Source organism: Muscardinus avellanarius (assembly GCF_963383645.1).
Source record: "Muscardinus avellanarius genome assembly, chromosome: X".
Classification (NCBI taxonomy): domain Eukaryota; kingdom Metazoa; phylum Chordata; class Mammalia; order Rodentia; family Gliridae; genus Muscardinus; species Muscardinus avellanarius.
Window position 1 is genome coordinate 113,181,114 of NC_137792.1, and position 21,768 is coordinate 113,202,881.

Genomic DNA, 21,768 nt, shown 5'->3' on the forward strand with positions numbered 1-21,768 from the left:
TTGTAAGTCCCGGTCTTTCTTTAATAACTGCCTGCTCAAGTTCTGGCTTCTGTACAACTGCTTATGTATATGTTCAACATCTGTTCGGTAATAGTCTTTTTCGTTTTAGACTTGCTTGATGTTTAAAGAATATTAGAAATTGCTTTTTTAGGAATTGCTTTTAAGTGCTTTAGAAGGTAAAAGTAGTTCTTCCTGATATACAAGCCTGTATCTACCTGGAAACATCTGCATTCCACACAATTAGCCAGAGGCAGCCCTAGTGAAGGAGCACATACCATAAGGGAGATAAGCAGTCTTTGGCGGGCTCGGACTCTTGGCGGGCTCAAAATTATTGGTTGTACTTGTTTGTCCTTGTATCTGATTGGTTGTATTCTAAGGTTGGTGGGCTCTGACATGTGTATCCACTTCCTCCTGGGGCTATAAATCCAGACCCCAAAGTGAGCTCTCGGTCAAATTCCGACCACTTCCCTTGCTATCTACTGAGGCTAACGCTAGCTCGGCCAGAGTCTCACTCTGGTAGCTGCTAGGCAATTCCTCGACTGACAGTCAAGCTAGTGAAGGAATTTCGACCACTGGCTAGCCAGTAAAGAGCTGCAGCACAATAAACCCTGCCTGTGTGTTGCATCCTTGGTGTATTCTTCATTATTTGGGTAAGGGGGCGATTCTCAGACCCTAACACACTCTAGTAGGTCAGTCTTCCTGTCCTGGATACACTGGATTCATTTTTTTTTTGTAAGAAGAATTGAGCCCAGTGACAATCTAACACTCAGCTATACCCTATCCCTTTTATAATTTTTATTTCACTTAAAATTTTTCATTCTAATTATTTATCCTAAGGGTTTTCTACCCCAAGCTCCACATCAAGCCATTTTTTTTATTGTGTTTCTTCACATTATCCTGAAAAGCCAACTCTTAAAAGGGACTTGATTCTGTACCAGTATTGGGAAAGAGCTTCAAAATGTATGAATGTGCCAGTATTGAGAAATATTGAATGTGCCAGTACTAGGAAATATTTTCAAAAGGTATGTGAAAAAAAATTCAGTATTAGAAAGCTAGGAGTTTCAGAGGAAAGGGCTGCAGAGGACCCAGGCTCCCAGGGTGATTAGCAAGAGAATAGAGGAAGCCCCAAAGCCTAGGCTCTTAAACATTTCTAAGAAATGTGGGGAAATTCCATGAGCCTCCAAGAAATCCCAGACTCCATATCAACTAACACATTTTGGAGTGTAACAAAAGGCATGGGGTCTATGCTAGAGACAGGGCAGGTCTACAGGAAGGAATCTACACATCAAAAGGCCTACCAGAGAGAAAGGGTGGATCTAGTTGGATTAGAAGACTGGTTATAAAAATACTCAATATCTGAAAGACTCTGATGACTTCTTTTCAAGTCACCCCCCTATACTATCTCTGGATAGGGCTTTATTAATCTATATTCTATCTTTCCATCTTTGTAATAATAAAGTGGCTTAAGCTTGCAGAGTTCAGACTAGAGTTTTCTATACCTAGTTCAGAACAAGAACCCATGACTACATATCTCCCCAATAGGGTCCCTGGAACACATCCACCACTGTAGCAGTTCCTCCACCATAACAGATTCATTTATTTGGAGAGAATCCAGGGTTTGATTTTAAACTCTTAAGTTTACTGGCTTTCTCTGACTTGATATCAAATCAATACATTTCTTTTTCCTTCTTCCCAAAGGCTTGTCTCAATTATTTGATTCAACAAATTGGGGTCAGGTACTGGAAATTAGTTTCAATTTTGGTGATTGTGACAGAACCCAAATACATTCTTTACTCTCAATGTCCTGTAGGCAAATCACTCCAAACGACTCCTCTCCACCATCTTACTGTGCTGAGGGGGTGAGGTGGGAAAACTTGTAGTCTGCTGCTCTCGATTTGGGAGACAAGGAAGACTGCCTCAGGTAAGAACTTTTTAGATAAATAGGGGTGCTCTATTATGGAGGATGGGAGATTGAAGACTTCTCAGCAGCTGTCAGGGTTCTTTTTCACTTTGAGTAATTCTCATTTTCCTTTCTCTGAGTGAGTACAACTTGCGCTGCCATCTGGATTGATTTGGGAGGAAGGAAACTAAATGCAATTTAAAAAATACTCTTATTGGTGCATTATAGTCTCACATCATAATGTAGCTCAGAGTGATAGGAACATACATGTCCGTAGCACTTGATGAGGTTTCACTCAGCTCCCTTCCCACTCCCCTCAGATTTTAAAAAGCTTTTCTCTGTTTTTGAGGTTTGTCTTGAGTCTGCACTCTTCCTACGTCAGCCTGCTAAACACTGAGACTATAGATCTGGGCAACCACACCTAGAAAGAATTGGATTCTCAATGTTGTTCTAAACCAGGCTGCTTAATATATGGCTGTAATCCCACTACTTTGGAAGTACAGGCAGGAGAATCAGAGTTTTGAGTCCTGATACTTTTTAAATAAGACTCCAAAAGCTCAGAAAATTAAAATGAGAATTAATAAATGGGTGGTATTATTTTTTTTGGTATTGGGGATGGGACCCAGGGGCATTCTACCTCTGAGCTACACTGCCCAGCCCTATTTTTTAGTCTTTTTATTTTTATTTTTTATTTTTTGGTGATACTGGGGGTGGAACCCAGAGGCTTTCTACCTCCGGGCTATACTCCCAGATCTTTTTTAATATTTTGTTTGGAAACAGGGTCTCACTAAGTTGCTGAGAGCCTCACTAAGTAGCTGAGGCTGGCTTCGAACCCGTGCGATCCTCCTGTCTCAGCCTCCCAAGCGCAGGGATTACAAGCGTGCGCCACCACGCCCGGCTAAATGGGTGGTATTAAAATAAAAAGCTTCTGTGCAACAAAGGAAACCATCAAGAGTCTAAAAAGAAGTGTACAGATGGGAGAGTACCTTAACATCCAATGCTACAATCTTAAATTGGTTTTGTATTTGATATAAAATTTTTCCATATCTTCCCAATATTGTTTCTTCAATGCTATAGATCAGTCTTCTTGTCCTAATATACTGATTTTTTTTTCTTTCTGGCAATGGGGATTGAACCCATTGGCAGTCTAACTCTTAGCTACGCTTCGTTCCTTTTATAATTTTTATTTTTTATATTTCATACTGGGAATTGGTCCCAGGGGTGTTCTTCCTCCAAACCCCACCTCAGCTATTTTTTTAGTTTGTTATTTTGAAGCAGGGTCTCTCAAAACATGTGAGGCTAAACTAGAATCTGTGATTCTTCAGACTCTGCCACACAAGTGGTGAGATTACAGCTTTGCATTAGGAAGCCTGGTTTAGAACTGCATTTAAAATCCAATTACATCCAGGTGTGATGGCCCATTGTTATAATCCCAGTATTTGGTACTCTGATATAGGGTGACTGCAACTTGGAGACCTGCCTTAGGAACTTAGCAAAACCAATAACAACAACAAACCCTATAAATTTCTGGGGGTAGCTTTAAGAAAAATGAAGCTGGTTTAAAATCTCAGTATTAGTGAATAATATAGTATCCATTTCTGCAATCTAAAATTTGCTTTAGAGCCGGGCGTGGTGGCGCACACTTGTAATCCCTGCTCTTGGGAGGCAGAGACAGGAGGATCACGCAGGTTCGAAGCCGGCCACGCGCGCTGGCTTAGGAGACCCTGTTTCCAAATAAAAATGTAAAAATAGGTCTGGGAGTGCAGCCCGGAGGTAGAAGGGCTTCCAGGAACCCCAGTACCACCAAAAAATAAAAATAAAAAAATAAAATTTGCTTTATATTACTGATATAAATTTATACTCTACCAGGTCAGTCTTATCTTGTGTACAGTGTTTTTTGTTGTTTGTTTGGTTTATTGCTTTTTGTTTTATTCTTTTTTTGTAATATGAATTGATGCCAAGGTCATTTTACTTCCCAGGTGTGTCTCAATTCCTTTTTTTATTTTGTATTTTTATATAGGGAGGGCCTGGCTATGTTGCTGAGTCTCACCTCATACCAGCCATCCTTCTGTTTCATCCTCCCACATTTTGGGATAGCAAATGTGTTAGTGAGCCCATTTTAAGAGTCCAGTTCCATCATTTTAAATTGGTTCTGTTTTCATGATACATACTTTTTCAATATTTCAGACTTGTTTCTTCACTCTACTATGGCAGTCTTCCTGTCCAGTATACACTGTATTTTTTTTTGTAATGGTGATGAAACCCAGTAGCATTCTAACTCTGATTTACAACCCTATTGCTTTTATAACCTTTATTTTTATTTTTTATATTTGATTTTTTCATATAGGGGAGTCATTCCAGTGGCAGTTTGTATCTGAACTTCATGCTGAGCCTTTTTATAATGTTTTTTTAGGCAGTGTCTCCTTAAATATCTTGGGCTGGAGTCAAACCTGGAATTCTCTGAACTTCACCTCAGAAGTAGTAGTTTATAGCCATACTTTTTTGAGCCTCATTTAGATAAAATACAATTATGACCAGGAGTTGTGGACCAGAACTGTTAATACCAGTATTTGGCAGGCTGAGATAGGAGAACTGCAGGTTCTAGACCAGCCTCAAGAACTTAGAGAGAACCTGTCAACAAGACTTTGTTGCTGATATTTTTGTTGTTTTGGGGATTAAACCTGGGGCAGTCTACCTCCAAGCTACATACCCAGCCATATTTTATGCATGTAAAAAATTCTGAAACAGGATCTCCCTAAGTTTCTGAGTGTCTCTGTAAATTGCTGATACTGACCTCAAACCTGCAATCCTCCTGTCTCAGCCTCCCACATATAGGGATTATAAGTGTGGGCCACCACACTGAATTTGAGAATCAGTTACAAAAAACTATAGATACCTGGAGTTATAGTTCCAAAGTAAAACATCTCTGGCTACAAACTACAGTAACAAAACACAAATAAATAAAATAATATCCATTTGCACAGTCTGAGATTAATTCTATGTAACTGATATAAATTTATACTTTACTAGGTTCACCTTCTTACACTGTGTACAGCATTTTTTGTATTTCTTTGTAATAAGGATTGACACAAGGGCATTTTACCTTGCAGCTATACCCTAACTCCTTTATTTTTTATTTTGATATAGTGCCCGGCTGTGTTGCTGAGTCTGACCTTGTACCTGGGATACTCCTGTATCAGCCCATTATGTTTTAGGATAACAGATGTGTATCATGGATCCTGGTTTAAGAACCTTTTTAATATCAAGTTCTATAATCTTGATTTCATATTTCTGGTATAATCTTTTTCAAGTTCTGTCCAATGTTGTTTCTTCACTCTATTATGTCAGTCCTCTTATCCCGTCCTCTTATCCTGTCAGTCCTCTTATCTTGTATCCTGAACCTTTTTAAAATCTGAGGGGAGTGGGAAGAGAGCTGAATGAAACCTCTTATCCTGCGTGGGGATTACAAATGTGTGCCACCATGCCCAGCTATAGCATATCTTTTTAAATGGGAATAGAAACCAAGGGCATTTTTTGGGTGGTACTGGGGTTCACCTATTTTTTATATTTTTATTTGGAAACAGGGTCTCTTAAGCCAGCGAGGCTGGCTTTGAACCTGCGTGATCCTCCTATACACTGGATACTTTTTTAAAAATAATGAGTGTTACACTTTTATATAATTGAACAGAAGGTCAGTCTAACGCTGATCTATAACTCCTTATATAATTGAACAGAAGGTCAGTCTAACGCTGATCTATAACTCCATACCTCTTATATTTTTTAATTTTATTTTTAATTACTTATGCTGGGAATTAAGTTCAAGGTGCATTATACCTCTGAGATCCACCCCAGAACTTTTTAATGCTATTTTGAAGTAGAGTCTCCCTCAGTATTTGAGGCTGGACTCCAACCTGCCATCCTCCTGCCTCCCTTCTCCAAAAGTACCTTGATTACACTCTATGGAACCTGGTTTAAATTGACTTTTAAAATAAAATTACATCCAGGTGAAGTGGCCAGTCCTTTCAGTCCAGTATTTGACAGGCTGAGATAGGACCAGCCTCAGTAACAGAGTGAGATGGAGTTTTAAAAACTATATTCTGGGACATAACTGTGAAGTGTAATGATGATAGTTTCAGCCCCCAGTAACAAAATACAAGTAAGTAAAATAATATCCATTTCCACAATCTGATGTTAGCACATTACTCTTATAAAAAATACTTCTTGTTCTGTGTATAGCATATCTTTTTTTTTTTTTTGGTGGTACTGGGGGTGGAACCCAGAGGCTTTCTACCTCCGGCCTATACTCCCAGACCTATTGTATATTTTATTTGGAAACAGGGTCTCACTAAGTTGCTGAGAGCCTCACTAAGTAGCTGAGGCTGGCTTCAAACCTGTGCAATCCTCCTGTCTCAGCCTCCCAAGCTCTGGGATTACAAATGTGCACCACCACGCCCGGCTATAGCATATCTTTTTAAATGGGAATAGAAACCAAGGGCATTTTTTTGGTGGTACTGGGTTTCACCTAGTTTTTATATTTTTATTTGGAAACAGGGTCTCTTAAGCCAGGAAGGCTGGCTTTGAACCTGCGTGATCCTCCTGTCTCCGCCTCCCAAGCGTGGGGATTACAAGCGTGCGCCACCACGCCCAGCGAAACCAAGGGCATTTTGAACTGGCTATGTTGCTGAGTCTGCCCTTGTACCTGTACTCCTCCTGTTTGAGATTTCCATACAGTGAAATAACTGGTGTGTAGCACTGACTGAACCCAACTTAAGAATTCTCTTAAAACTCAGTTTCACAACCTTAACTTGGTTCTGTATTCATGAGATAGACTTTTTATTTTGGGGAGGGAGTATAGGGGATTGAACCTAGGGGCATTCTACCTCTGAGCTACACTTTCAGCCCTATTTTATTTTTTGTTTTGGAAAACAAGTCTTTCTTTTTTCTTTTTTGGTGTCACTAGGGATGAAATCCAGGGGCCTTCTACCTCCAGACTACACTCCCAGACCTATTTTATATTTTGTTTGGAAACAGGGTCTCACTAAGTTGCAGAGAGCCTCACTAAGTAGCTGAGGCTGGCTTCGAAACTGTGCGATCTTCCTGTCTCAGTCTCCCAAGCATGGGGATTACAGGCATGCACCACCACGCCCTGCTGGAAAAAAGTCTTTCTAGGATGCTGAGAGTCTTACTACACTGCTGAGGCTGTTTTTGAACTTGGGAACCTCCTATTTTAGCTTCCCAAGTACTGGGATTACAGGCATTCACTACCACACTTAGCTTAAACCTTTTCAATATCTGCCCAACAGTGTTTCTTTATTTTACTAGATCAGTTTCTTGTCCTGTGTACACTGGATTTTTTTTGTGGCACTACAGATTGAATTCAGGGGCATTCTACCTCTGAGTTACCCCCCCCCCAGCCCTTTTATCTCAGTTAACGTTCTCACTGTTGTAATCTAAAACAACTGACTATAAAATTTAGAGTAAGATTTATTTGCTCACAGTTTTTGGAGACTTAGAGGTTCAATTCATGTGAGGCTGAGTCAGAGCTCAGGACATGTTGGCAGGAAGCAGAGAGCAGGAGGGCAAAAGGGCTTTGCTCTCACATCATGGAGGCTAGAAGCAGAGAATGAGAAATGGGAGAAGGTAACTATATATCATCCCCCAAACTGCACATCCAGGTATCCCTCTTTAGCAACAAAACCCTGCTTTTAACATTGCTGCCTTGCTTCCATGAGGGTGAGAGGGTCATTCTAAATCCAAACCTCTACCCCTAGTCCTCTAGTCCTCATGGTCATTCCACAGTGCAAAATACATTTAGTCCATCTTCAAGATTTCCCATAGTCTTAACAGTTCTAGCATCACTCAAAAGTCTAATGTCCAAATTTTCCTCTGAGACTCAAAGTAGACACTTGGCTGTGAGCTTCTGTAAAAAGAAAAAGGAAGTTACATAATTACATACATACAACATACAGTGGCACAGAGTATACATGTGTATTCTGAAAGAGAGAAATAGAGCCATAGGAAGAAGAAATGAAGTCAAAGCAGGATTGAAATCCAGCAGGACAAACATTTGATCTTGCAGCTCTACTTTTGGCATCCAGGGAATATGGTGGTGAGACGTGATCTCTGAGGGACCTTGGCAGCCCCTTCCTTACAGCCTGGTTGACTGCAGTGGGTGTCATACTAGCTCTTTTAGACTGGCTCCATGACTTACAGATTGCAGCCTTTCCTCATAGCCATTCTACATTTCTGGCACCTCTAAATCTCAGGGGTTTTTTTTTTGAAACCTCAACTCCACTCTCACAGCTTCACAAATTGCTGCAGTTGGGCCTGCTTTCAGGGATTCTGGCCCTGCCACACATTGCCTGGCTTCCCAGGCCTTCCTTGAAAATCTGGGGGGAAGCTTCCATGGCTCTCCCTTTTGTTTTTTTAGCACAGCCAGCATTATGTGAGCGCTGAGATCTCAAGAAAGGTAGTCACTCCCCCTTTAATCGCTGCTCAGTACCCTTTTCAATCACAGTGGCTATCCCCACTTTCATCATGGCTGCCATTGGGCTCATCTACATCTGGGTTGCCCCTGGGCCACTTCCATTGTGGCCATCACTGGCCCTGCCTTTGTCATGGCTGCCAATGGCCCCACCTCCATCCTGGCCAACAATTCCTTCTTCCTTTTGACCATCTTTTTTCCATATCATTTCTTTTATACATGCCTTTATAGCCAAACTGCAAATCTATAATATACAATTCATTAAATATGGATGTCAATATCTATAATGTATTTTGGATACTTTGCTGTTTTGAGATTTTCTCCACCAGCTTAATCAATCCACCATCTTTAAAATTGTCCTCATATAAAATTTCAGGACATGGGCAAATGCCAATAATATTTTTGTTAGAACATAACACATATGACCTCTACTCCATTTTCTGATGGAGTCCTCTTTACCCTCTGAAATCTCATGAACAGTCTCTATTGTCTTCTAGCCACATTCTGGCTCTTCCAGCTTCCTCTCACAAACCAGTTAAAAACACTACAAACTCATATGGTCTGACTTAGAAACTGCACTGCCTCTTTCCTCTGAAACCAATTTCTGTCTCAGTCAACATTCTCACTGCCATAATCCAAAACAACTGACCACACAACTTAGAGGAAGGAAGATTTATTTGCTCACAGTTTCTTTTTTGAGATTTATAGGTTCAGTCCATGCTGGATCTATAGAGCTCAAGGTGTAGTGGTGAAAAGTGGAAAAAGGGAGAGTACAAGGTCTCTGCTCTCACATCATAGAGGTTGGAAGCAAACAGTAAGAGAACCATATATAACCCCAAGGCTACACTGCCAGGAATCCTTCCTTAGCAACTAAGCCCTGCTTCCAACATTGCTACCTTGCTTCCATGAAGTATGATATGGGGACATTCTAAATTCAATACACTACATGACTCCAATTGTTCTTTTGAAACAGGAACTTGTTCCATTGCTGAGAATATCTCTAAGTTGTTGAGGTGGGTTTTGAACTTGTTATTCTTCTTATGTTTTTATTGGTGCATTGTAATCATTCATCACATTGGAATACAAGACTTGAGAGGATATACAACCACACATTATCCAATTGGCCCTCATCCAGTTCCCATCCCATTCCCTCCCCCTCCCTCCATCCCATGCTTGATTGGTGATTATCTTTGATACATTTGTTTACATAACTCCTGAGTTTTAAAGAGGCTCCACCCTCCCCTATTCCATACCCTCTGATTGGTCACCTTAATTGCTTCACTATAGGGCCCTTTCTATGACTTGACCTCCTCCTGTTGCCCCTTTCCTCCTAGTTTTTGCTAATTAGGGGAAGCATCTGGTTTTTATTTTCTGTGCTATTTCTCTGTGCATGCTGCATTGCAAGTTCCGATCCCACTCTTGACGGCCCCAGTAGTGGCCTGGCCACCCGGAGGACACTGATCCCAATTTCGTTGGCTCCAGCACTGGCCTTGTCTCATGGCAGGCTCCGATCCTGGCCTTGCTGACCCCAGCACCAGCCTAACCCCTCAGCAGGCTCCAGTCCCAGCCTCGGAGGCCCCAGCACCGGCCTTGCCTCATGGCAGGCTCTGATCCTGGCCTCGCTGGCCCTGGCACCAGCCTAACCCCTTGGCAGGCTCCGATCCTGGCCTCAGAGGCCCCAGCACCGGCCTTGCCTCATGGCAGGCTCCGATCCCGGCCTTGCTGGCCCCAGCACCAGCCTAACCCCTCACCAGGCTCCGATCCTGGCCTCGGAGGCCTCAGTAGCGGCTTTGCCTCACGGCAGGCTCCAATCCCAGCTTTTCTGTCCCCTTCACTGGCCTCACCCCTCGGCAGGCTCCGGTTGGAGCACCGTCTTCACCCAGCAGGTTGTCCCACGTTCCTGAGGGTGTGTGGTGGTAGCATTCTGCCTCTGGGGTTATTTCTTCAAAAGTTCCAGGTGTAATGCATCAGAACTCTGCCTCCCCTGAGTACTGGCCGCTGCCATTGCCACTGCCTCCACCATTTCAAATCTTTCCCAAGCTCTTTTTCTACTCTGCCTGTTGTCCAGTGTTCCTATGTATGCGTAATGGTAGCTTTTGACATTTGGGATAATTTCTCCAGAAGATAAGGTTAGTAGGATCAGATTTCTGCCTCTCCTGAATACAAATCTCCACCGCCATCGCGGCGACTGCTTCCAACACCGCCTTCCTCCTAGGTCTCCCTAAACTCTCTCCTCACAGGTGATGTCCAGGATTCTTAAGGATGTAGAGAAGAAGCAGTCCTCCTTCATGGGGAATTTTTCCAAAAGTTCCAGTTCAGTTGGATAAGTTTTGTCCGCATCTCCAGTATCCTGGCAGCTGCTGTGGCCATCTTGACCCCTCTCTGACATTTTTCTTTTCTTTTTTCTTTTTCTTTTCTTTTTTTTTAATAAGAGAAGACAGTATGTGTGGTTTGAGGAGGTTGTGGGGTCAGGCACTTGGCAGCACTGCGGCCCAGGCCCCAGTTCTTCCGGGGGTCCGGTGTGCCCCGTGCGACCCCTGCCCGGGTCTTGCGGCCTGGGCCCCGGTTCTTCTGGGTGTCCGGCATGCCTTGTGCAACCCCTGCCCGGGGCCCAGGGTCGAACTTGTGATTCTTCTGTCTCAGCCTCTCAAGTACTGGGATTTCAGGCATACCCCACCATACTAGGCTTCTTTTTATGATGGAGAATGAATCTAGTATCAATCTAACTCTGACCTGTACCATCACACCTTTTATAAATTTTATTTTTATTATATATTTAGAATTTTTTGCATTGGCAATTGGTCCCAGGGGCATTCTACCTCTTATCTCCACCACTAGAACTTTTTAATCTGTTATTTTGAAGCAAATCTTACTAACTATATGAGGCTGGACTCGAATATGTGATCTTCCTGCTTCTGCCTCTCAGGTAGTGGGAATGCAGCCATATATTGTGTTGCCTGATTTAGAACTACATATAAAATACAATTACATTCAGGAGTGGTGGCCCAGTCATGCAATCTCAGTATTCAGCAGGCTGAGATAGGAGACTTGCAGGTTTGAGACCAGCCTCAGGATATCAGAGAGAATCAGTTACAAAAAAAAAAAAAAAAAAAAAACTTTAAATTTCTGGGAAGTAGCTCTAAGGTAGAATGATATTAGCTTTAGCTCCCAGTACTAAATAAAAGTAAATAAAATAATATACATTTTCATAACCTAAAAATAGATTCATATTATCAATATAAACTTATGCATACTTGTTAATCGTCTTGACCTTTTTTTTTTTTTTTTGCAGGTCTGGGGATGGAACCCAGGGGCATTTGACCTCCGAGCTACACCCCCTGCCCTATTTTTATTCTTATTTTGAAACTTGGTCTCACTGAGTTGCAGAGGGCCTCACTAAAGTAGCTGAGCCTGTCCGCGAACCACAATCCTCCAGGTCTCAGCCTCCCCAAATGCTGGGATTACAAGCATGCGCCACCACGCCATGCTCATCTTGACCTTTGCACAACATATTCTTCTTTCTTCTTTCCTCTTTCTTTCTTTCTTTCTTTCTTTCTTTCTTTCTTTCTCTCTCTTTCTTCCTTTCTTGTGGTACTAGACATTAAACCTAGGGAAATTCTACCTCCAAGTTATACTTTCAGCTCTATTTTATTTTGATTTTGAAACAAGGTCTCACTAAGTTGCTGAGGGCCTCTGGAGGCTGTTGAGGTTCACCTTGAACCTGTAATCCTTCTGCCTCAGCTTCCAGAATACTGGTATTATGGATGTGTGCTTACACACTTGGCTTTGTTATTTTAATGATAGAGATGGAACATCACAATTTTTTAAAAACTTTGATAAAGTGTCTGGCTATGTTGCTGTGAATGACCTTATATATGCTATGTTTCTGTTTCAGCCTCCCATGTTTGGGGACAAGAGCTATACATCTCCAAGCTTGGTTTACCTGTCCTTTTAAATAACATTTACATAATCTTAAGTTGATTCTGTATTCATGATATAAAACTTATCAATATCTCCCCAATATTGTTCTTCATTCTACTAGGTCAGTCTTTTTGTCCAGTATACACTGTATTCTTACTAATTTTTTGATAATGGAGAGTGAATCCAATGGCTGTCTAATTCTGACCTATACCATCATCCATTTTATAATTTTTATTTTTATGTTTTGTTTTTAATTTTTTATAGTGGGGATTGGTCTCAGAGGATTTCCACCTCTGATCTCCATGTCTAGCACTTTTCTAATCTGTTATTTTGAAGCAGGTTTTTCTAATAATCTGAGGCTAGACTTGAGCCTGAAATACTTTTGCTTCTGACTCTCAAGTAGTGGGAATACAATCATACACTATGGAGCCTGGTTTAGAAGTACAATTAAAATTTAATTACATTGAGGTATAGTAGCTCAGTCCTGTAGCCCCACTATTTGACAGGATGACATAGGAGGATTTCGTGTTGGAGACCAGCCATAGGAATTTAGCAAGACCCAGTTACAAAAAAAAAAAAAAAAAAAAAAAAAAAACAACAACAATCAAACAACAAAAAAAAGCCTATACATTTCTGGGATGTAGTTTCAAGGTGGAATGATGGTGGCTTCAACCCCCTTACAAAAATACAAGTTAATAAAGTAACAGTCATTTCCACAATCTGATTTTATCTCCAAATCACTGATACAAACTTATCTTCCACCAGGTCAGTCTTCTTACCCTGTGTACAGTGTGTTCTTTTTTGTTTTTTATTGTTTGTATTGGGGTTGAACCCAAGTGTATTTTACATCTTGTGTCTGCCATCTTCTTGTTTCAGCATCCCATGTGAATGGATAACAGGTGTGTAACAGAGAGACTAACTTAAGAATCCTTCAGAAATAGCAAGAAAAGACATGGAAACAGCAATGAAAACTTTCCATCAAAGAAAAGTCCAGGTTCACATGGATTCCCAGCTTAATTCTATAAAACCTTTATAGAAGAAATAAACCCAACTGTTCAAAAATTTATTCTGTGAAAGAGAAAGAGATGAGATTCTTCCAAACTTCTTTTATAATGCCAGTATCATCTTAATATCAAAACCAAATAAAGATACTTCAAGAAAAAAATCTTATCAGGAGGCTGAGACCAGAGGATCGTGGTTTGCGGACAGCCTCAGCTACTTAGTGAGGCCCTCTGCAACTTAGTGAGACCCTGTTTCAAAATAAAAGAATAAAAAATGGGGTAGGGGATGTAGTTCAGAGGTCAAATGCCCCTGGGTTCCATCCCCAAACCTGCAAAAAAAAAAAAAAAAAAAAAAAAAAAAAAAAAAAAAAAAAAAGAAAGAAAGAAAAGAAAAGAAAAGAAACTTATAGATCAATATTCTTTTTTTTTTGTGTGTGTGGTTCTGGGGTTCCTGGAAGCCCTTCTCTGGGCTACACTCCCAGACCTATTTTTACATTTTTTTATTTGAAACAGGGTCTCTTAAGCCAGTGCGGCTGGCTTCAAACCTGCGCTATTCCTCCTGTCTCCGCCTCCCAAGAGCGTGGATTACAAGTGTGCGCCACCACGCCCTGCTAGATCAATATCCTTGATGCAAAAATATAACCAAGTACAAATGATATGCCTTTAAAACCCCATCAAAAAATTTAACACCATGATCAAGTTGGTTTCATTACAGTGAGACAAGACTGGTTCAACATAAGCAAATTAATCCATGTAATTCACCACATAGATAATATTAAGGATAAAAGTCACATGATTACCTCAATAGACACTGAAAAAGCATTTAACAAAATCTAACACCAATTCATGCTACAAACACAGCAGAACATCTGAATAGAAGCAACTTGCCTCAACATCATAAGGGCAATATAAAATAACCCCAAAGTCAACATCAAATTGAATGGGGAAAGACAGCCAAAATTCCTTTTAAAAACAGGAACAAGACAAAGGTGATCACTATCACCACTCCTTTTCAAAACAGTACTCAAGACTATAGCCAGAGTGGTAAGGCAAAAGAAGAGAATAAAAGAAATACAATTAGGAAAGGAAGAACTGAAATAATCTCTGTTTTCAGATGATATGATTCTATATTTAGAAGACTCAAAAATCTAAACAAAAAGTCTTCTAGAGCTGATTAGAAAATTCAACAAAGTAGTGGGATACAAAATCAATCTAAAAAAATCAATAGCTTTTCTCTATATGCCAACCATGAGTCCACTAAGGAAACAATCCAGAAAACAATTCCATTCATAATAACCTCAAAAACAATAAAATACCTAGGAATAAATCTAACCAAGGAGGTAAAATTCATAAAGATCTTCCAGGCTCTGAGACAGGCAAAATAAATATTATCCAAATGGCCATTCTATCAAAAGTAGTCTACAGAGTCAATGCAATTCCTAGCAAAATATCAATGTCATTCTTCATAGACCTAGAAAAATCAGTAGTAAATTTCATATGAAAAAAACAAAAGACTCAGAACAGCCAAAACAATTCTCAGCAATAAGAACCATGTAGGAGGTATCACAATTTCTGACTTCAAATTATACTACAGAGCTATAGTAATGAAAATATCATGGTATTGGCACAAAAACAGACACATAAACTAATGGAATAGAATGGGAGATACAGAAATAAATTCACACACTTATAGCCAATTGATTTTTTGACATAGGTGCCAAAAACATACATTGGAAAAAAGACATTCTGAAGAAAAGGCATCTTTTGCAACAAATGATGTTGGAAAAACAGGTTATCTGTTACACATCTGTAGAAAAATGGAACTAAATCCCTAAAAATATCCCTACTTCTCATCCTGCACAAAAGTTAACTCAAGATGTATTAAAGACATGAAAATTAGAAAAAAGAAATGACCAGAGGAGGGTATAGATCTAATACTCCAACATATAAGCACAGGTAGAACATTACTTAATAAGACTCCCAGCACTGAGGAAATTAAAACAAGAATTATTAAATGGGATGAAATTAAAATAAAATGTTTGTTTACCAAAGGAAACCATCAAGAATTTAAAAAAAAGCTTACAGAATGGAAGAAAATCTTTGCTAGTTCTTCCTCTGATAGAAGACTAATATTCAGAATATAAAACGTCCTCAAAAGTCTTAAGACTAAAACAAATAACCCAATCAAGAAATGGGCAATTGAACTAAATAGACATTTTACAAAAGAAGAAAAAGAGATGGCCAATAAGTATATGAAAAATGCTGACTTCCGGGAAGATGGCGACCGAGAAAAGCGGGGCTTAAGAGCCCCGCTAACAACAAACCTCCATTACCACAAAATCAGCGCCTTTCATAGCCAGAAAACACCATCACCAGTGAAACAAAAAATCACCAGGCTCCAGAGAGAAAGCGGACTGAGAACAGAGCCACAGAGGAGATACACCGGCCTCGCGCCCGAGGACGCGGCAGACGCGGCAGCAGCGCCATACTGCTGGAGGAACCGGCGAATTCACAGGACGGCTACAGCAAGCCGAGGTGAGCCACTGCGGAACAGCTAGGCGGGATTTCTCCGCGCAGAGAGCATCTAAAGCTCCCAGTGGCCGAGCTCAGCACACGCTGCAGGGATTCAGAGTAGAAATCAAAATCAAGAAGAAAAACGCCAGCCCCATAGCCGAGGGCGAAGCAGCGGCGCCATATTGCTACCGGCGGCAGCAGCAGCGAATTCAGCGAGGCCAGTACAGCTACATCTGCGTACTCAAGAACAGTGAGTCAAATTGCGGGCCCCAGACGAGAAGTCCCATTACTGTACTCCCTGGGACTTGACCCAGTGGGGGAGGGGCGGTGGCAGAGATATCACACCATAGGAGAACGTGCAACCTGGCACCCCCCACAGTCTAAAGCAGCCTCTATCGACTCTCTGGGTCGGAGACTCTGTGATAAAACCCAGTAAAGGAGTAGTGGGGTCCGAGATACTACTGACTCGAGATCCAGAACACCTTAAGGGAAGTCATAGTGACCCAAGGGAAGAACCCAGAGAAGGCACAAACTTCCGAAATCATGGGAAAGAGGAATAATACTGGAGCAATGAATGCCCACAACCCCACAACATCAGAACCCGATAAAACAGAAAATCAGAGATTTCTAGAAGATCAAATCAGGAAAATAACTGTAGAAATAATAGAGGTGCTTCGAAAAGAACTCAGAGAGAGCCAAAAAGAGATAAAGGATGCAATTAATGAAGTAAAGGCCTCAATTCAAAGCACAAACAACCGATTAGAACACATGGAGAACAGAATCTCACTCTTAGAAGATGAGCAATCCAAAAATGAACTCATAGTTTCTAATCTAGAAAAAAATATCCAACAGCAGGAATCTGATATTGAAGAAATATGGGCCCATTTTAAGAGAGCTAACCTAAGAATAATTGGAATAGAGGAGGGAAAAGAAAGTGAAACCAAAGGGATCAACAATCTCTTCAAAGAAGTAATAGCAGAAAATTTTCCAGACATAGAGCAAGAGGTTGATACAAAGGTCCAGGAAACTTATAGAACTCCCTTTAGACAGGATCGGAGAAGAGGATCTCCACGCCACATAATTGTCAAAATGACCAATGTGGAAGCCAAGCAGAGAATCTTAAAGGCAACAAAAACAAAGGGCCAAGTGACATTCAGAGGCAAACCAATTAGAATCAGTCCAGACTTCCCAAACCAAGTCATGAGAGCCAGAAGGGCTTGGAGTAACATATTCCCAATTTTGAAAGAAAACAACTTCCAGCCAAAAATTTCCTACCCAGCTAAACTTTCTATCAAATTAGATGGAAAAATAAGAAGCTTCCATGACAAACAGAAACTGAAGGAATTTATGTCTTCAAAACCAGCGCTACAGAAAATACTCAAAGAGATTAACTACAAAGAAGAAATAGGTAACACACACCAGAACCAGAGAAACAAGAGTTTCCATCCAACAGACAATTAAGATTGGTTATCTGTGGAGATTCATTATTTATGTTAGTCTGTTACCTATCACTAAATGGTATTGTTTGCCTTTATTGTTGTTAATTTTTAGGATTTCTAGTTGGAATATTAATATACCTTCAGATATAGCAATTGGAAATATTTTATCCCATTCTATTAGTAACTGTTAACTCTGTTTACATTGTCTTTGGATATACAATTTTTTTTATTTTTTTATTTTTTAGGGAGTCTGTATACTCCTCTGTTGCCTGTGTCATTGAAATCATAACCAAGAAATCACTGTCAATTTCAATGTCGTGAGGTTTTATGACCCAGATTTTCTCCTAAAAGTTTATAGTCTTAAGATTTGTATTTAGGTCTATTATCTATTTTGAGTTAATATTTGTATATGGGATTAGGTAAGGGTCCAATTTTATTCTTTTCCATGTAATTATTATTTTAACAATATTTAGTTAAAAGATTATCATTTCCACCACCAAATGTTCGTGGAAACCTTGTCAAAAATAACTTGACAATATAGGGAAGAATTTAGCTCTAGGCTTTTATTTAACTCCAAGGGTTTATATATCTGCCTTTAGAATAGTACTACACTGTTTCAATTATTGTAGCTTTATATGGTTTGAAATCAGAAAATATATATCTTCTAGCTTTGTTCTTTTTCAAGATCATTTTGGGTACCTAGAGTCTATATTCCATATTAGGATAGATTTTTTTCTGAAAAATAAATATATAAATATATGATATTTTCACCTAAAAAATAGAAAAAAATATTCTCTGGTAAGAAAGAAAGCAAAAAGAAATATTGAAATGTTACATTGTCTTTGGATATACAATATTTTTTATTTTTTTAGGGAGTTTGTATACTCTTCTGTTGCCTGTGCCATTGAAATCATATCCAAGAAATCACTGCCAATTTCAATGTTGTGAGGTTTTATGACCCAGATTTTCTTCTAAAAGTGTATAGTCTTAACATTTATATTTAGGTCTTTTATCTATTTTGAGTTAATATTTGTATATGGGATTAGGTAAGGGTCCAATTTTATTCTTTTCCATGTAATTATTATTTTTCAACAATATTTAGTTAAAAGATTATTATTTCCACCACCAAATGTTCATGGAAACCTTGTCAAAAATAACTTGACAATATAGGGAAGAATTTAGCTCTAGGCTTTTATTTAACTCCAATGGTTTATATATCTGCCTTTAGAACAGTACTACACTGTTTCAATTATTGTAGCTTTATATGGTTTGAAATCAGAAAATATATATCTTCTAGCTTTGTTCTTTTTCAAGATCGTTTTGGGTATCTAGAGTCCATATTCCATATTAGGATAGATTTTTTTCTGAAAATTAAATATATAAATATAGGATAGTTTCACCTAAAAAAAATAGAAAAGAAATATTCTCTGGTAAGAAAGAAAGCAAAAAGAAATATTGAAATGTTATCTTTAAGTCATCAAAAGCTTGGTATCAGACAAATGAAACTGTTATGTGAAATTATCATTTTTAATTTTGGATAAATTGCTATAATACTAGATGTCAACCACTAAGCCAAGCATGGGAAGGAGGGATGGGGAGGGAACGGGGTGGGGATCAGGTGGGGGCTGACTGGGCGATGTGTGCATGTATGTCTACAAAAGTTTGTATCCCACTGTGATATATGAATACAGTGCACCAATAAAAATAAATAAATTAATTTAAAAAAAAAGAAATAAAAAAAAAAGAAAAATGCTCACCATCATCAGCAGTCAGAGAGATGCAAATCCCAACTACACTGAGGTTCCATCTAGCCCCAATTATAACCATCAAGAAGTCAAATAACAAGTACTGGTGAGGATGTTGGGGGTGAAAGAATGTGTATACACTATTGGCGGGATTGCAAATTACTACAGCCACTATGGAGATCAGTATGGAGATTTCTCTGAATACTGGGAATGGATGCATCTATCCACTCCTGGGTATCTTTCCAAAGGGACTAAATCAGAAAGTCATAGTAATGTATGCATAGCCATGTGTATAGGAGTACAATTCTTAATAGTCAAAGTATGGAACCAACCTAAGGTGTCCATCAGCATATGATTAGATTAAAAAGTTGTGAGCTGTACACACAATGGAATTCTATTAATCAGTAAGAACAAAATTATATAATTTGCAGGAAAATGAATGGACCTTGAGAAAAGTATGTCAAATGAAATTAGCCAGCCACAGAAAGTGAAGGGTCATATGTTTTCTTTCATATATGGAAGCTAGGGAAAAATTGGGATACAAGAGGGACTTTAGATAACGAAGGAGAAACAGGAGTGGAGCAAGAGAGGTGGTCCAGGGGAGGTTGGAGTGGGGAGAGGGAGAATTAATAAAGGAAACACTTCACTGACTTTATGTACAATATATGAGAATGTCAATTTCTTTTTTTAAATGGTGCTGGGGATTGAACTCAGGGGTATTCTACTTCTGAGCTATATCCTCAGCCCTATTTTATTTTTATTTTTGAAATAGGGTCTCATTAAGTTAATGAAAGCCTCACTAAATTTCTAAGGGTGTCCTGGAACCTGTGATCCTCCTGTTTCAGCCTCCAAAGTATTGGGATTACAGTAATGCACCACCATGCCCAGCTGAGAAAACCAATTTCAATCTCAATACCCTGTATGGGGAAGGGGAGGGGAGTGGGAAAGGAGCTGAAGGAAAGTCCACTGAGTGATGTGTGCATGTATGTCACTATCACAGTGAACTACATTATGATGTGAAGCTATAATGCACCAATAAAAGTATTTTAAAAGAATTAAAGATAATATTGAAACCTAGTCATTAAGAAAAATCCTAGTTCAACAAACTTAAATTAATTTTGTATTTATGATAAAATGTTTTCAATATCTTTCAAAAATTGATTCTTCACTCCACTTAATCAGTTTTTTTGTCCTGTGTACACTGAGTTCCTCCTCCTCCTCCTCTTCTTTAATCTAAGCAGCTCATGAGAAGTGATGCTCTACCAGAAATATGAATGTTTTAGAAAATATATGACATCACCATAATCCTCAGAACTACATTTCTGAGAGAGGAGAAAAATAAAGTTATATGAGAATTCCCAGGGATAGCAACTGAGTTGTAAAAATAATACTGAAAATGCTGATCTTCAGACCAGTACTCAGCCCTCCTATCTTTTGGTCTCCATGGCAACAGTGGCAGAACTTGGTACCAATTGTATTGATGATGTCACTCATGACAAAATAAAGGATGTTGGGAGAACTGTCCCTGTGGATTCAGTCTCTATCCAACTCAGCGTGGAGAAAAAGATGTTCTTAAAAAAACTGTGCATATTTTCTTTCGTTTCGCCACTGGACATTAAAACGAAGTTTTATAATTCAGAGACCAGTGACTTATTTCTTGAAGTCCAGATTCAGAATATCTCATCTTCGACTGTGTTTATCAATAAGGTTTCCTTACAGCCACCTGAAATATACGAGGTGGAAGAATTAAATACTGTCAAGCAGGATGGAGAAGATGAATGTACCTTTGGAACAAGAACATTTTTACAGTCAGCAGAAGGACGCCAGTACTTATACCATCTTCATATCAAGCCAGAATATTCAGAGAAAGTTGGTACCATTAGAGGACGAATGGAAATGGGAAAATTGGATGTGATATGGAAAAGAAATCTAGGTGAAATAGCACTTCTACAGACAATCCAACTTGAGAGAGAAGCTACAGGTTATGAAAACTTAAAGCTGTCTTTGGAAGAAATCCCAGATACTGTAATTCTAGAAGAACCTTTTCGTATTACCTGCAAGATAACAAACTATAGTGATAAGAAAATGAAATTGGTTTTGAAATTGTGTGATAGAGATTCTGTTCGTTGGTGTGGAATTTCACGAAAGTATCTTGGGAAGCTGCTTCCAAGTGCATCTCTCTGCTTTACCCTGACACTGCTGCCTCTAAAACTGGGCCTGCAAAGTATCTCTGGCATACGGGTAAAAGACAAATTATTAAAGAAAACATATTACTACGACGATGTTGCAAATGTCTGTGTAGTGCCTTCCATGGTTAAAATGCAAAGCTAAAGAAAATTTCCAAAATTATGCTTCCCAGAAAGTTTCACAGAAAAACTTTTCATATTCTTATCAACAGCAAGATAATCAGCTATCAACAACAAAAAAGAGATTATTTTCATTTACTTCCTTTAAAACTTTGTGTACTTTTGAGAATTAAACACTTGCTGATTTCAAAAAGAGTAGTCTGTTGATTTTCATGTCATCTGAAGGTATATCTGATTTTCACGTTGTCTGGGCTAGGCCTCGTTTCAGAGTTTGAGATAAAGTCCAGTATTCACTTCTCTCTCATTCCTCCAATTTTGCCATGACTTTATGATGATGTCTGTCTTAGAAAAGCTTTCAATATGTATTTAATTAAATATATATCTACCAATATAATTTCCAGTTGCATATTACATACACATACATATATTCACATAAATATGTTTTTCTTTTATAGCTT

At 39.2% G+C, this 21,768-nt stretch overlaps 1 protein-coding gene across 1 annotated transcript; it reads left to right on the forward strand.

Moving 5' to 3' along the window:
• Nucleotides 1-20,447: 20,447 nt before the first annotated feature.
• LOC308279036 (trafficking protein particle complex subunit 13-like) lies at nt 20,448-21,335 on the forward strand (the record flags this gene model as incomplete). Its single annotated transcript, XM_080719002.1, has 1 exon — nt 20,448-21,335. The coding sequence occupies one exon, from the start codon at nt 20,448-20,450 to the stop codon at nt 21,333-21,335; it is 888 nt and encodes a 295-aa protein (XP_080575128.1).
• Nucleotides 21,336-21,768: the final 433 nt, after the last annotated feature.